The sequence below is a fragment of the Chiloscyllium plagiosum genome, chromosome 20 (genome assembly GCF_004010195.1).
Source record: "Chiloscyllium plagiosum isolate BGI_BamShark_2017 chromosome 20, ASM401019v2, whole genome shotgun sequence".
Taxonomy (NCBI): Eukaryota; Metazoa; Chordata; class Chondrichthyes; order Orectolobiformes; family Hemiscylliidae; genus Chiloscyllium; species Chiloscyllium plagiosum.
This window is the reverse complement of record NC_057729.1, coordinates 53,415,722-53,433,371: the sequence shown is the minus strand read 5'-3', so window position 1 is coordinate 53,433,371 and position 17,650 is coordinate 53,415,722. Positions and strand designations below refer to the sequence as shown.

Genomic DNA, 17,650 nt, shown 5'->3' with positions numbered 1-17,650 from the left:
AGACAATTAAGCCCTAGTTAATAAAGATTTGGTCAGATTGAAACATTAATTGTGCTTGACAAACATCCACGTAATCAAGTAAATCACATTTACCTAAAAAATACTAATGTTTAATTTGGAGACATTTAAAAAAAATGTAAAACAGATGTTATCTGCATGGTTTTACAATCAAACTGTGCGCCTGGAAAAGCTCTATTCCACTAGCTAGATTATTGGCCAATTTAAGTAAATGATTGCGGTAAAAAAAATGAAATCAGATGCTGAAAATCTGATAACCACCACATTTGGACAAAGCACTTAGCAATGGAGAAAGATAGGCATTTCTGAGTAGCTAGTTGGTGATTCAGAAATGCTAGCGCATGGGTTCACTCTGCGTACCGGGGAGGTCACCATGAGGGCGAGCAGCTCTCTGGCAGAGGAACAGCGACTTTCAGGTTAAATTCACGCCCAGTCACCTCTCTCCAATGACAGAGCAACTCTGTATTCCCCTGGGCCTGTCCAGTTCCACATTTTAATAGGGGATTCCAACCAAACATTAACCTTAATCCTCAATCATCATCATCTGCGAATATTCACCACTCTGCATTTATAAGATAATTTTTGGGCCATTACAGATTCGAAGAACCAATGACTGGCAATGATGTACTTACTCAATGGAATACTGCGTTCAATTCTGGTCTCCCTGCTAACAGTAAGGACATTGCTAAACTCGGAAGGGCTCAGAAAAGATTTACAAGGATGTTGCTAGGATTGGGAGATTTGAGTTATAGGAAGAGGTTGAGGGGTGACCTTATAGAGGTATATAAAATCATGAGAGGCACGGGTAGAGTGAATAGGCAAGGTTGGTTTTTTACCCCAGGGTAGGGTAGTCCAAAACCAGAGGGCATAGTTTAAGGTGAGAGGAGAAAGATTTAAAAAGGGACTTTAGGGGCAACTTTTCTCACGCAGAGGATGGTGCATGTATGGAATGAACTGCCAGAGGTGGTGGTGGAGGTTGGTACAATTAAAGCAATCTGGATGGGTATGGGAATAGAAAGCATTGAGGGGGATATGGGCTAAGGGGGACTAGGTCAGATTGGGATGTCTGATTAGCGCAGATGAGTTGGACTAAAGGGTCTCTCTCCATGTTGGACATCTCTATGATTCTAAAACTATTGAATGGGTTACTATTGACAACTAGCGATCAATACTGATGGCTCAGAGCAGGTGTAGCCAGCAATGCTACTTTATGAAGTGTGACACTTCTGCTTGGTAACACCATTAGCAAGGGTGACAACATGTGGACATCTTTCAAGATGCATATAATAGTCAACAATGGATGATGCCAGTCCTCTGATGCTGGGAAAAATAATGCTAGTTGTAACTCAGTTAGTAGCACTCCCATCTTTAAATTGGATGTTGGTGGTTTCCAGACGCTCTCTCGACATGAACACAAACTTTAGACTGACATATTGCTGTGGAAGTGCTGTACTGTCACAGCTGTCATTCAGGTGAGACATTAAACAGTCCCCCCTGACCCCAACATGCACTGTTCAATGTAAAAGTTTGCATGGCGTATTTTGAAGAGGAATAGGAGAGGTATCCTAGTCAATATTCATTCCACATCTAACATGGTTAATTAGAGACGATCTGGACACTATTTCATTGTTACTTGCTGTGCATCAATTGTTGTCATGGTCCTTACATTGTAACAGCAACTACACTTAGAAGTACTTCATTGGCTGCAAAACTTTGGGAGATCCTGAGACTGTTAAAGGCGCTACATAAATGCAAGTTCCATCTTTCCAAACGTTGGACACTCAGGGGAAGACTTGTCCACCTTCACTGATGACGGTCAAAAGGTGGAGAACCAAATTAAGCCAGTGTTAATATGGGTCGCCTCTGGAAATGGCTGTTTTTATGCAATGCTGTTAGAGACTACTGCAGACAGACCAAGAAACCAACGAGTAGAGAGACTGAAGGAGACACTTTGTGCTCAATTGGCTTCCCTCTCCTTCACAGATTTCTAACTCTATTCCATTCCATGGCCTAGATTTATCAGTCCTTTCTATTGAGCAAAGCCAGGTTTTCTTTCGGTGATGAAAGAGGTCAGGGATGGAGAGTTGATGCTGAAGCTCTGAAATAGTGATTTTATTGATAATTTTGAAGCCAGCAATCGGAAGACTCCTTTGTTTCTGTTTTAAATATAAAGCTGAAAGTTTTCCAGATGAGATGATGATTTCGGGATGAAGGTAATTCTAGAAAAATAGTTTTGTTTTAAAAAATAAACTAAAAACATTGTTCATCCTGGTGGCAGATTTTACCAATACTCCTGGAAGTTAAAGGGGAAAGCTGCCATAACAATCCACAGCATAAGAACTTCGAGTTCTTGTTTGAGCGATAAAAGTCTGGTTGCACATGTCTATTGGAGGGCGGGGAGGGGGGGTGAGTTTGATGGTATGAATGCGTGCGTATGTGAGAGTGCTTCTCCGTAATGTGTGGGGGAGAGAAAAATGAGTGCGTCTGTGTGAGAGAGAAGAGTGAGTGAGTGGGTAACATGTTTGAAGAGTAAGGGTGTGCATGTGAAGAGTGCCTGTGTGAGAGAGTCAGAGAAACAGAGAGAAAACATGTGAAAGAACATGTGTGTATCAGAGACGGAAAAAGAGGCAGGCAGAGAGAGAGAGAGAGAGAGAGAGAGAGAGAGAGAAAGACAGAGCGTGAGAGAGCGCGTGAGAGAGCGCGTGAGAGAGCGCGTGAGAGAGCGCGTGAGAGAGCGCGTGAGAGAGCGCGTGAGAGAGCGCGTGAGAGAGCGCGTGAGAGAGCGCGTGAGAGAGCGCGTGAGAGAGCGCGTGAGAGAGCGCGTGAGAGAGCGCGTGAGAGAGCGCGTGAGAGAGCGCGTGAGAGAGCGCGTGAGAGAGCGCGTGAGAGAGCGCGTGAGAGAGCGCGTGAGAGAGCGCGTGAGAGAGCGCGTGAGAGAGCGCGTGAGAGAGCGCGTGAGAGAGCGCGTGAGAGAGCGCGTGAGAGAGCGCGTGAGAGAGCGAGTGAGAGAGCGCGTGAGAGAGCGAGTGAGAGAGCGAGCGAGAGCGAGCGAGAGCGAGTGAGCGAGAGCGAGCGTGAGAGAGCGAATGTGTTTGACAAAGAGAATGCATGTTCTGTTCTCTGTAAATAGATTTTCCTCTCAGAGTCTTGAGTGCTTACGAAGGTGAGCTCAGCACATCATCCTGGTGATGGGAACTCTCTCAGAAGTTCTGCTGCCGTCGCTTCTTGGCATCAATGGCATCCAGGATTGGTTGTCTCTTGGCCTGGTAGCGCTGGCGAATCTCTTCAATCTCCTGTTCCATAGTGGGATCCAGTGAGCTGAGTCTTCTCTGTAGCTCTTCGACACTCCAGCTCTTCAACTGCAAATTCAATTTAAGATAAAAGACATTTAGTTTTATTTTATCTGTAGTGCCACTAAATAGAAACAAAAATTAATATAAATAAGGGGGATCTAATTGATGCATAAGACTAATGAACTAATCGACTCTTGCTGAAAAGAGATGATATGTTGCTAAAGCTCTTACACTCATTAGGATCTCTGCAAGAACAAGTTTCAAAACAATCACAACAATTTATATGACAGGAGAAAAAGGTCTGACCGGTTGGTAAGTCGATGCTGATTGGCTGAAGTAGTCCTATGGTGAAAACAAGGAGCTACAGGCTGCCTGCGCAAAAGGGTATTTCAATGAAATGTGGTATTTTTGCAGGCGTTCTAATGAGTGCAGACAAAAAGGTTTTAGGCAAATTATTTTCTTCGCTGTACGTTTGAGCTATTTCCCCTGTTGTGACATCCAGAACAAGGGCACATAATCTACACATGGGTATTGTCATGGAAAGTGTCTTTACACAATGAGCGGAAATATGGAACTTTCTCCCACACTGCTAAGGCTGGTAGTCAAATGAAAATTTCAAAGCCGAGACTGAGAGATTATTCAAGAAACTGAAATTGCTGGAGAAACTCTAGCAATATCTGCAATTAGAGAAACAGAGTTAACATTTTGGATCTCTTGAATCTTTGTCAGAACCGAAAGCAGCTGGGAAATGGTGGATGGGGCAGGAAACTGCAGGGGATGGGCACACTTGAAATGTGCTGCTTATTCTGCAGGTTCTCGATAAGTATATACTTATCGGGCAGGGAGGTAGCTGTCCAGAGAGCACGCCATGGTCTACTAAAGAAGTTGAAGCTCTTGTCAAGAAGGCGGCAGCGGCTTATGTGAGGATGAGGTGTGAAGGCTCAGTTAGGGGGCTGGAGAGTTACAATTTAGCCAGAAAAGATCGAAAGAGAGGGCTAAGAAGAGCCAGGAAGGGACATGAGAAGTTGTTGGCAGATAGGATCAAGGAAAACCCTAAGGCCTTCTATTGGTATATCAGGAATAAAAGAATGACTAGTGAATACTTCAGTATTCACATTGGAAAACGTCAATGTTAGTGAGAATACGAAGATACAGGCTACTAGATTAGATGGGATTGTGGTTGACAAAGAGGAGGTTTTAGCAATTTTGGAAGATCTGAAAATAGATAAGACCCCGGGGCCGGATGGGATTTATCCTCAGATTCTCTGGGAAGCCAGGGAGGAGATTGCAGAGCCTTTGGCTTCAATCTTTATGTCATCATTGTCGACAGGAGTACTGAAGGATAGAAAATGTTGTTCCCTTGTTTAAAAAGGGGAGTGGGGACAACCCTGAGAATTCTAGATCAAGTGAGCCTTACTCCGGTTGTGGGTAAGGTGCTGGAAAAGGTTGTAAGAGATAGGATTTATAATCACCTGGAAAGGAATAATTCGATTAGGGATAGTCAACATGGTTTTGTGGAGGGTAAGTTGTGCCTCACTAACCTTATTGAGTTCTTTGAGAAGGTGACAAAACAGGTGGATGAAGGTAAAACAGTTGATGTGGTGAACATGGACTTCAGTAAGGTGTTTGGTGAGGTTCCACACGGTAGGCTATTGCGCAAAATATGGAGTTTTGGGATCTAAGGTGATTTAGTGGTTTGGATCAGAAATTGGCTAGCTGAAAGGCAACAGAGGGTGGCGGTTGATGGGAAATGTTCATCCTGGAGTTCAGTTACCAGTGGTGCGCCGCAAGGATCTGTTTTGGGGCCAGTGCTCTTTGCCATTTTTATAAATAATCTGGATGTGGGCATAGAAGGATGGGCTAGTAAATTTGCGGATGACATTAAAGTAGGCAGAGTTGTGGCAAATGGAGTTTAATGCGGAAAAGTGAGAGGTAGTTCAGTTCGGAAGTAGTAACAGGAGTGTAAAGTACTGGACTAATGGTAAAATTCTTGGCAGTGTAGATGAACAGAGAGATCTTGGTGTCCAAGTGCAAAAATCACTGAACGCTGCCAACCAAGTTGATAGGATTGTTAAGAAGGTATATGGTGTGTTGACATTTATTGGTAGGGGGATTGAGTTACGGAGCCACGAGGTCATGCTTCAGCTGTACAAGACACTGGTAAGGCTGCACCTGGAGTATTGTGTGCAGTTCCAGTCACCATATTATGGGAAGGATGTGGAAGCTTTGTAAAAGTTTCAGAGGAGACTTACTAGGATGTTGCCTGGTATGGAGGAAGGCATTATGAGGAAAGGCTGAGGGAACTGAGGCTACTTTCATTGGAGAGAAGAAAGTTGAGAGGTGACTTAATCGAGATATATAAAGTAATCAGAGGGTCAGATAGGGTGAACAGAGAGAGGCTAACACGAGGGGACATAGCTTTAAATTGAGGGGTGATAGATTTAGGACAGATATCGGGTAGTTTCTTCACTCAAGAGTATTAGGGGCATAGAACGGCCTGCCTGCAACAGTAGTAGACTCGCCAACGTTAGGAGCATTTAAATAAGCGTTGGACATACATACGGATAATAGTGGAATGTTGTAGGTTAGATGGGCATCCGATTATTTTTGCAGGTCGGCGCAACATAAAGGGCAGAAGGGCCTGTCCTGCGATGTAATGTTCTACATTCTATGTTCTAATTTATGCTGACAATAGTGTCCATGTCTGCACGTGCACATGGAAGTGTCTGTGCGTGCCCGTGCGAAAGTCTGTGTCTTGGGGATGGTAGTACAGAGAATGAGACAAAGTGATGGAGATGGTGCCCAAAGTGAGAACACGAAGGGGAATGAAATGAAAGAACTGCTGTAACTGGAAACCAGATAAAGATTAATGAATTGAATGACAGAACATGCTTGATTGGCTGAATGGTCTCCTATTGTTCCTATGTTACTCTCCATGGTCACTAATAAATCCAACAATAGAGTTCAAACGAAATGCCTTTACTCAGGATGGTGCAAATGAAGAATGGAAAGATGTGAAGGCTAAGAATAGGCAAAGCCTAGCTGAAGCATAAACACCAGCAATGGCTAACAGAGCTGAATGGCCTGTTCTACAGCTGTAAATTCTACACAATACTTAAAAAAATACACTACTTCATCTGTTTGCATGGCTAACTTAGAAAGCTCATTGGCTCCCAGTCCATTAATATATCAAATTTAAACATCTGATCTTAAAGGTGGGGTGTGGGCAGGGGGCGACAGTGGACAAGAGTATGACCAAGGGCAAGACAACGAGCAAGGGAGAGCATGAGCAACTGAAAGTGAAGGCATACTCAAAGACATGCCATTTGCGTGGCTGGTGCTTACTTCCCATTGTACTGAGGGATAGAGGACTTATCAGGTTTACTTTTAAGTGCAACTTTCTGTGATTCAGTGTGTGAAATGGAGAAGAACTGAGTGTACTGTCTTTCAATGAGATCATAAGGACGAGAGCATTTGAAGCATGGTGCAGCAGCATGCATGAATTATGAATGAAGATTTTTTTCCAATATGGTTAAATATTCCTCAGTGGTTCTATGGTGTCAACAGGCGCCAGTGATGAGTTGGCTACTTAGCCAGTTTAATGTCCTATTAGAGGATTGTGGAGCCAACAGCCTTCCCTTATATGGGGTTTGGGCTCCTGGGCAAAATGATGCCTTTTACAACTTATCAACTGCACTGAAGGATACCATCAGTGAGGATTCTCAAAAGGACAACCGTTCTTATTTTTTCCGAGAACTACTTGCAAGACCAAAGTGTCACAAGAGAAACATTTTTTTTAAAAAACTACCACTTGATTCCAGAATAAATACTGACAGTACCTTAAAGTCACATTGAGAGAAGGAATTATAACCAAGATTTGTTCCCCTTTTAAAAGCACACAAAGCCTTTTATGATCACCTGATAATTAAAATGAGCCACTTGCATTCACAAACTAATAAAAATTAAGGAGGATATCCTTAAATCTTCTCAGCAGTTAAGGAGGATATTCCCTTCTCTCCTCTTAATGCTGTGCTTTGGCTGAAATCTCAGACAGAAGGAAACAAAAGCAAACCAGACCCAGGTGGCAAATAAACAAAGACCATTTATCCCCCATAAAAGGAAACCCCATACGGAAAAATCTTCATTAAGTACGGGGGCTCTGTGCTTACACTCGAAAATCATTCAGGGTAAAAGAATGGTATTCAAGGGGTAAAGTTTGCACGGTTCAGAAAACCAACTCCTGGACTGCTTTAGGCAGTTCCTGAATTGGCAGAAGTTCAACACACACACAGTGGACAGGAACTAACACTAACAATTACAGCTAGGAAACCATTTTAATAATTCAATTGCACCTCAAACATTTTGTACTTATAAAACATTATCCTGGAGCTATTAGTAACAGAACAGTTGAAAATGTAAGCTTGCCCTCTAAAGTGTTGACCCTGCTGTATTTGCAGACTGGTACCTCATTACCAATTTGACAGGTTGTCTGCTCCAAGCACATCTCCGGCGCCCACTTCACCCCCTGGGCTGGAATACTCATACAGAAAGCAGTGTTGTGCTATTCGCAGCAAGACTTGCACATTCATGTTAGGCCGATAACTGGCACGTACTATTTACAACACAAAACAAAGATAACCTTTAACATGAGACAATCTAACTATTTCTTTCTTGACATTTAATGACAATATCATCACTGAATTCCCCCAGTTTCAACATCCTGAGGAAGTTGAAATTGACCAGAAACTGAACTGGAGAAGCCATATAAACATTGTGGTTACAAGAGTTGGATACAGCTTGGGCAATTTTGCAACGAGGAACACATTTATTTGGATTCTTCAATGACTGCTCAACATCTTCAAGTCAGGAGAATCTTAGAATACTCTGCAGTTGCTCTGATAAATGGCTTCATGAAGGAGAAATCATGCCTGACAAATTTATTAGAATTCTTTGAGGTGGTGACAAACAGGATAAATAAGAGAACCAATAGATGCAATGCATTTAGATTTCCATTACCATTCAGTATGGTACCACACATAAAGCTACTTAAGATAAGAGCTCACGTTTGGAGGTGGTATGTTAGCATGGACAGAAGACTGGCTAGCTAACTGAAGAGAGAGCTAGGATAAAGAGGGCATTTTAAGATAACTACCCATAACTAGTGGAGCAGTACAGGGATTAATGATGAGGCCACAAGTATTTAAAATACATATTAATTACTTGGATGACAGCACTGAATGTATGTCTGCAGATGACAAAAATGGGTGGAACAATACATGGTGAGGATGACACAGTCTACACAGGGATATAGAGCAGGAGAATCGACGTTTCGGGCATGTGCCTTTCCTGAAGAAGGGCTCATGCCCGAAACGTCGATTCTCCTGCTCCTTGGATGCTGCGTGACCTGCTGCGCTTTTCCAGCAACACATTTTCAGCTCTGATCTCCAGCATCTGCAGTCCTCACTTTCTCCTACACAGGGATATAGACAAGTTAAGTGGACAAAATCTTAGTAGATGGAATATAACGTGGAAAATGGGAGGTTGTGTACTTTGGCAAGAAAAGGAGAAGAGCTGAATATAATTTAAATGAAGGAAAGATAGATAAAGCTGTAGCACAGAAAGACTTCAGGGTACCAATACACGAATCAGAAAAAGCTAGCATTCAGATATAGCGAGTAGTCAGGAAGGCAAATGGAAGTTAGCTTTTGTTTCAGAGAAGATGGTATATGAAAATAGGGTAGTATTGCTAGAATTACATTGACTACACCCGTGAACAGTTTGGAACCCTTAATGAAGGAAAGATTACTAACACTGGAGGTGGTCCAGAGAAAGATCACTAGGTCAATTGTGAATATGGAGGGAATTTTCTGAGTTGGCTGGGCTTGTGCTCATTGGGGTTGAAAAGAATGCGAAGCAAATTAATTGAGACATGTAAGATTCTTAACAGCCTTGACAGGATTGTTTCCCTTTGAGAGAGAATCTAGGACCAGAGGACGTAAACTCAGAGTAAGGGGTCACCCATTTCAGACAGCAATAAAGGAGAAACTTCTTCTCTGAAGTTAGTGATGATATGGAATTGTTTAGAACATGGAGCTCTCAAGTTTGGATCATTAAGAATATTTAAAGAAAAACAAAGACAGAGATTTTTAGCCAAGGAATTTGTACATGTGGAAAGGCAAGGGTAGAGTTCAGAATGGCCAGATTAGCCATGAGTTTTGAATGGTGGACGTGGTGTCAGAAGGACAGAATGGCCTACTTTGACTTGTGGTACATCTTGTGATCTTAGCAAGGGCAGCTTCAACAACTTGGGCTTGACAGCATCCAGGATAAAGCAGTCTGCTCGATTGGCACCAAATCCACACCATAAACATTTACTCCCTCCACCACAAATGGTCAGTAGCAGCAGTGTGTAACATCTGCTAGATGCATTACAGCAACACTCCTCCAACAGCTTCCACCACCAGCTGCAAGTTCCCTCTAAGCCACACATAGACAGAGTCATAGAGATGTAGAGTACAGAAACCGACCCTTCAGTCCAACTCATCCATGCCGACCAGATAGCCTAATCTAATCTAACCCCATTTGCCAGCACTTGGCTCATATCCCTCTAAATCCTCTTTATTCATATATCCATCCAGATGCCTTTTAAATGCTATAATTGCACCAGCCTCCACCACTCGCTCTGGCAGCTCATTCCATATATGCACCACCCTCTGCCCCTTGGATCCCTTTTAAATCTTGCCCCTCTCACCTTAAACCTATGCCCTCTAAGCTGGACTCCCCCACCCCAGGGAAAAGACTTGTCTATTTATCCTATCCATGCCCCTCATGATTTTATAAATCTCAATAAGGTCTCCCCAGAGGCTCCAACGCTCTAGGGAAACCAACCCAGCCTATTCAGCATCTCCCTATAGCTCAAATCCTCCAACCCTGGCAACAACCTTGTAAATCTTTTCTGAACCCTTTCAAGTTTAACAACATCCTGCTGACAGAAAGGAGACCAGATTTGCACGCAATGTTCCAAAAGTGGCCTAAACAATGTTCTGCACATCTCCCTGATTTGGAGCTAGATTGCTATCCCTCCACTGTTACTTTGTCAAACCTGTAACCCTTCCTCCAGCAGCGTAGGGTGTGCCCACACACCATGTGGACGGCAGTGGTTCAAGACAGAGCTCCAAGGTTCAACTAGGGAAAGGGAATGGGCAATGGATAGCAGCCTCGTCAGCAATGCCTAAATCCCAAGAATAAAAAAAACCCAACCCTGACTAAAACAGCCTCGGCCTCTTGTACTTTTTAAAGTTTTATAGGAATTCTTGTTGGATCAGAGTTTCACACATGAGGCACAACATCCACACATTCCAAAGTGAGCTCAATTCATCCACTCCTTCGCTCAACCACCAACAGCTATGCAGGCCTGAAGCGCTGGAGTTCTTCTTCACAAACCTCTCATCGTCCCTTTCCTCATGAAAATGTACTTCCTTGACCAAGCTACTGGTCATCTGTCCTAATATCACTTTAAATAGCTCGGTATCCAAGTTATTGTTGACAAATGTCACTGTAAAGTGTTTAGGAATTTTTACTATATTAAAAAAGGTACATCAATACAAAATGTAGCTCAGCCAATAAAAAAAAGGCTGTTTCTGTTCTCTTTAATTATCCATGCCTCTCCTGCTGCAGGTTCCACTTGTACCAACTTCTAGGGGGTGGGTGCCAGCCACACAGGTTCAAATGAGGCCTCTACCCAGGAGGACATATCTTTCTGTAACCTGGACAAGACAGCTAAACGAACCCCTCCTACCGTGACATGAGACAGCCGTAATGTTCTTCCTCGGGATACTTTCAAAGTGTAACCTCCTTTTTGGCAACCCCAGTACCATTAAATCCAACAGTCTGCTACTAAGCAGTCAATTCCCAGGAAGGTCAAATCTCTCCTGAATCAAATCAAATATCATCTCCTTCCGAAACAGCAATAACATGTTTATTTTAAACAATATGTTATATATTAAATTAGATTTACAGAGGTGCTGGAGAAAGCCTGGTTTCTGCTGCCTGGGGGCTAATTTCTAATGAGATTCTTCCCAGTGCTATGGGACATGGCTGCATTCTAAAGGCTCCACTGGGACATTTTCGATTTGAAACAGTAATTTTTTGACAAAGCCACAGTGATGCGGTGTCAATCTTTGGTGTCTGCTTTGCTGTGAAACCCTTTGGAGACCCAGTCAATTACATGTTGAAGTTCATGACATGATGAATGACGACAAACGATGAGGGAGGAGTGCAGGAATAAAATCCACTTTCTTGCTCATCTTAAATCAAAACATTTTGCAGTTGGCAAGCTCTTAGCTCCTTGCAAATAAAACATGCTGTAGCGTTCTCCCCTCTTTCTTCCCCCACAGCTTGCGACTTGGCTGTGATATTCACGGTTCAAAAAAAACTTTAAAGGTTCATTCTTGCAACAGAGAGGAACAGCTTAAAAGAATGAGTGCTTCCATTCTCTGTTTCAGTGTAGCTGCAGGTTGAATACTGGAGATGCCCAAAACACTGGATCAGGATTGAATTAGTTGATATGGCGGTCTGCAAAATAATGATGTAGACTCTCTTTTTGAAACAGTGCTTTCAAGCAAAAAAGTTAAAATATTTCACTGTACGTGCTTGTTGGACGTAAAAAGGTTTACTTTTCCCTGATGTTAACATCTTTAATAATTTAATTGACTTCAACGGGACATTACATAGGCCTTTGAAACTTGCAGGAATACAGGGATAGACTGGGGGGGGAATGGAACGGAATAGATTTTTCGACAAAGTAGAGATTTGATGGCCTGAATAGTGCCTCTGTGCAAAAAATGACTCAACACATGCTGCTCTTTAGCAGCAAACAACATTGATGTCATGTATATCGATTTACATTCTTTCCCTGATAAGGTGTTGGCTTATCCTTTCAGTTTCCTTCCTCCTCTTTTTCGGACTGCCACAAGATCAAGGTTCCTACCTCTGGTTGAGAATCATGGTTTCAAGACGTGACCACTTGCTTCAAACTACCTCACCCAGGCTAGTCTGCAAGATTTCCTTTTAACAAAGCTTTCATGTACCTGCAATTGTTTGCACTGGGTTTAGAAAGGGAGAATGTTACTTTCCAGAGACTCCTGAACAATCCAAGGGTGGTGACGACTCTAAGCTGCACAATAGATTCGTCAAGTTTAGATTAGATTACTTGCAGTGTGGAAACAGGCCCTTCGGCCCAACAGGTCCACACCAACCCTCCAAAGAGCAACCTACCCAGACACATTTACCCCTTCACCTAACACCGCAGGCAATTTAGCATGGCCAATTCACCTAACCTGCACATTTCTGGACTGTGGGAGGAAACCGGAGCACCCGGAGGAAACCCACACAGACACGGGGAGAATGTGCAAACACAGACAGTTGCCTGAGGTTGGAATTGAACCCGGGTCTCTGGCGCTGTGAGGCAGCAGTGCTAACCACTGTACCACCGTGCTGCCACAATATTCTTTGCCTTTCTGCTGACTCTCACTGGAACCAGTTATTCTGGTAGTCCTTCCCTGAATCTCAACCAGAAACCACCTGCCACTGTCAGAACATGATCTGGTGAGTACTGACTAGCTATTTAAGCATTTACACGTGCATTAGCGGGCATGTAAAAGATATCTATGTAGCAATTAACTAAAGAATCATTATCTGCTTTCACCCAAATTGACCCCCAGTGATCCTCAGCCTTGGTATGCTGATGTCTACTGCAGCTAAGATCAGGTAACTGGCCACAGATTAGGTACCAAACCTGGCTGAGTCAGACACTTGGGTACAGGCTGACACCACAGTACAGCCTTGAGATGCTGCATCATTAGTAGTGCCAGCTTTTTGATGGAATGTTAAACCAAGACTCCAAATCTCTCTCTTCAGACGGTTGTAAAAGATTCTGAGTCATGGTTTTAAGCAGCATATCAGTGCACTTCACAGTATGTGGACAAGATTCATTCCTCAACCATCCTTCATTTCACTCTGTCCGTGGAATCCTACCACATGTCAATGGGCCTGTTGTACTTGCTTACATCACAATAATGACAACCTTCAAAAAAATAACAAGTTGTCTGTAAAACAAACTGGAATATCCTGAAGACATGAAAGGTCCTACACAATCTCGCAGCCCAGGAGGCAGGTGTTTGACTATTCATCTGTGCTGGACCATTGCCATCCAAGAGAATGATCTAATTAACTCAATTCTTTATCCAAAAGGTCCAGTCAAGTACTTACCCAATTTCTTAACAGTTACGATCAAGTCTGCTTCTACTGCCGTTTCAGGCATTGTGTTCCAAATCATCACAACTGTTTAAAAAATTCCCATCATTCCTCTGATTCTTTTGTCAATTCTCTTAATTCTCAAAGGTAAAGTCATCTAGTCCCACCCTCTCAGAGACAGATGAATAGTGATGGTGACCCACAGACTAAACCATGCCTCAAGCAAGGGGAGACGTTGAGAAGGACAGTCCTTCATGGTAACCTCCGTTGGTGTAGGAATTGAATTCATGCTGCTGGCATCACTGGCCAGCTGGCCAGCAAACTGAGCCCTCCAACCTCCCCCCAACACACTCTTGAATTTTGTACCCTCTAGTCATTAATACAGCTGGCAGTGGAAAACAGTTTCTTCCTATTTGCAATACAAAAATCCCTTGGGATCCTACCCTTGGGCGGCATGGTGACACAGTGGTTAGCACTGCTGCCTCACAGCGCCAAGACCCGGGTTCAATTCCCGCCTCGGGCGACTGTCTGTGTGGAGTTTGCACGTTCTCCCCGTGTCTGCGTGGGTTTCCTCTGGGTGCTCCGGTTTCCTCCCACAATCCAAAGATGTGCAGGTCAGGTGAATTGGCCATGCTAAATTGCCCATAGTGTTAGGTAAGGGGTAAATGTAGGGGTATGGGTGGGTTGCGCTTCGGCGGGTTGGTGTGGACTTGTTGGGCCAAAGGGTCCGTTTCCACACTGTAATGTAATGTAATCTAATCTAATCAATGTCCTGTCATTCTGCCTAAAATGTGGTGCTCAGATTTGGATATTATGCACAAGCAAATTTTGTGTGATTGGTTTGGCTCAGTATCAGAATAAGTGTCACGTTGACTCAGAGTGTTCATTTCAGTATTTTTGCTTTTAAAGAAACAATGTTTAATCCAAACAGTTTTCTCATATTCTTTATAAAATCAGGAAATAGTTAACACTAAATCAAGTCTGACCTCAGTATCTGAATTGCATATTTAAATCTCAGAAAACCTTTCCAAACCCCTTAACATTCTGAATATCAAATCAGTTATTATGGATGGTTCTTTGCAAGTAACCTATACTTTACGAAAGGAAATGAACTCACGTGTCCAGGGATTTCTGCTATCATAGAAACTGGGTAAATATTGCACAACACAATATTCAGTAACTTCGAGCAAATACACCTGAAGGATTCTTAAAAGCACTTAATCAATTTGTAACAGCACGTGGCACTGAGTTCCTTGTGAGTTGTCTTTAATTCCTTTGCAAGGATGTGGGCATCACTGACAAAGGCAGCATTTGTTGTCCCTAGGTGCCCTTGAACTAAATGATAAGAGTAAGATACATTAGTGTAGGTGTGGAATCATGTGACGGCTAATCCCAGATTTTAATCCCTGAAGGACATTACTGAACTAGACGCGTTTTAATGCCAACCAATGATAGTTTCACGGACATCATTACGGAAATTAGCTTTGAAATCCATTTTTACATTCTGTCAGTTGCTGTGCTGTCCTGTCCCCAAACCTTCAGCCTGGCTCTCTAGGTTGCTAGTTGAAAACTGTGGTGCTGGAAAAGCACAGCAGGTCAGGCAGCTTCCGAGGAACTGGTGAAGTGCTATTGCCCGAAATGCTGATTCTCCTGCTCCTCTGATGCTGCCTGACCTGCTGTGTTTTTCCAGCGCCACCTTTTCTGACTGATCTCCAGCATCTGCAGTCCTCACTTTCTCCAGATTGCTAGTCCAGTGTATCGTGGAGAATAAAAGGCACTCATGCCAGCTGCTCCGTGCCAACGCCTACACTCCACATAAGCATTCTACTTTATCCAATCCCATCAGCACATTCCTCTTTGTCATGTGCTTATTGGACTTTCTTTTAAATGTATATCTGCTAATTCACCTATATCACTCTTTGAAGAAACAAGTTCCACATTCTCACTACGTTTTAGATAAAATGTGACTGGACAGCAAATATATGACTGGATTTATGAGCGGTGACGTATAGCTCTGGCAAGAATCTCCTCCACATTTAGCCTGACAAACCCTTTCAAAAACCTTTATCAGGTCACCTCTCAGACTTCTCTTTTTCAAATTTAAAAAGCCTCAGCTTGTTCAGCTTTTGCTTACAATGTACCTGCAGTTCCGGTATAATTGTTGTGAACCTTTTTAGTAATGTCTCCAGTGGCTTGATTTTGTTTTATAATTTAAGAACGAAGAGTTATGCATAATACTCTTAGCACAGTTTAACCAAAGTTCAATACTGGTTTGTCTTGTTAGCATTGATATACTGGAAGGATTTTTATCATTAAATTCTTTGTCAAGACAGAACCATTCCCTCATTATCCTTAGTCTCTTCCTACACATCAGTAATACACCACCTGTTATTTTCCAATGGACATACTACACTGTCTGCCCTATTAAGACTCCTCGCAATTTAAAATGTAGTCAGTCATTCTCAGGGAACAATCCAGCTTTTCCCACTGCACTGCATTTTGGAGGCCATCAAGCCACTTTTGTCATATAGTGATGACTGCAAAGCAAAGTGCATTATCCATTATCAATCAATTTGCCCAAAATATTTACGTCCACTTGTCCCACCAAACCTCTCTGGCTCTCTAACAATGTTCTTCAGAATGATCCCTAAATAAAACTTTCAGGAGATTGAAACCTGCAGTATTTACTCGGCTCGATCTTCATTCGGAGAAGCTTTGCAAAGATCTGCCATTTATTGCAAGGGGATCAGACTTCCCAAATGGCAGAACACCTGACACATGATTCAGTTAATTTCTGCCCTGTCTCTATAAACAAGGAATAACCTTTACAGCCAAGATGTACTCCAAAAGGTCAAACTTAGCACACTAAGATAACTGACTTGAGCAACAGTATTTTCTGTGCATAATAAGGAAAGCTTGAATAACATTCACGTCAATCATCTTTCAAGTTAAAATATCATTCCTTTCTAACCAACTTATTTGCTTATTCATTGAAGACAGTCTAATATGTTCAATGCTTGTCAGTCAAGTCCACAGCTTTGGCATAACAGAGATTAACTTGTTTTTATTTGGGCCTTTTCCTTCCCCCATGGGGCTAATTTATGATGGACAACTGAAACGCTCACCTTCCTTTGACTGCTAGCTAGGATCTCTATAGCCTTTTACAGCATGCAGACAGACAACCTGTCCGAGGTTAGTTAACAAAAACAAGGAACAATCTGGACCTTGCTGGTCTCCACCACCTTTCCAGTACTTTTGAAAATGCCAGGCTATTGGAGAATCTTATCACATTAAATGTTAATTTCCACTCTCCACAACAACCTAAGTCCCCTACCAGATGTAAACGATTCCTTTACACTATAATATGATTGGGGATTTTTCCCTGCTACTGTACCCAATTTTATCTCCTAACCAACATCATAAAAACATATTACTACCAGTCGAAAAGCCCTTTGGGACATCCTGAGATTGAGAGGGGTGTTATGTAAATGCAAGTCTTTTTTTAAAAAAAGTATGTGGTTCAGGCAGAGATTTCCACACCATTCTGAAGGAGTGTTGCACTGTCAGAGGTATCATTTTTTGGATGAGATGGTAGACATTGTCTGCTGGTTCAGTTTTCTCAGACATGGCCAAGACCAGTCTCCATCTCCAACCTGTAGCAGTTTGGGTATGTATTGGAGAAAGTTAATTGCTGTCCAATGGCTCCTCATGGACCATGCATGTACATAGACAACATTTGAAGAAAAAATATGGTTGATTGCTTAGATCCTCAATGTTGGGAAATCTAAAAACATTATGTGGCTGCACATTTTCCACAAGTAACGCTGCCATCAACTATCACAAAAGACAATTCTTTGTGGGTGAGCTCTAACATGCCTATTTCCACCTCTAACACTGCTGATCCCCACCTGCTCAAGCTCACCCTTCCCTTTGTTACCCCTAGAACGAGCCAATTCCAACCTTCTTCTGGTTAGCCTCCACCTTCATAAACTTGCGCTCAGCTGAGAATAGTGCCACTTGTCTCCTCATTCACAGCTTTACCATTGGTCACTATTCAGGCACACCTGACAGAATGTGCACATTTA

General features: G+C 42.7%; 1 protein-coding gene across 1 annotated transcript in view; it reads right to left on the bottom strand.

Annotated features, from left to right (window-relative positions):
• Positions 1-3,024: 3,024 nt before the first annotated feature.
• The window catches only part of LOC122560290 (serine/threonine-protein kinase 3/4-like), a 52,453-nt gene continuing 37,827 nt past the window's right edge, over positions 3,025-17,650 (bottom strand). The window contains exon 4 of the mRNA XM_043710840.1: positions 3,025-3,377. Within this exon, the coding sequence (XP_043566775.1) occupies positions 3,219-3,377 (159 nt within the window). The 3' untranslated portion in view covers positions 3,025-3,218. The remainder of the gene's footprint in view (positions 3,378-17,650) is intronic.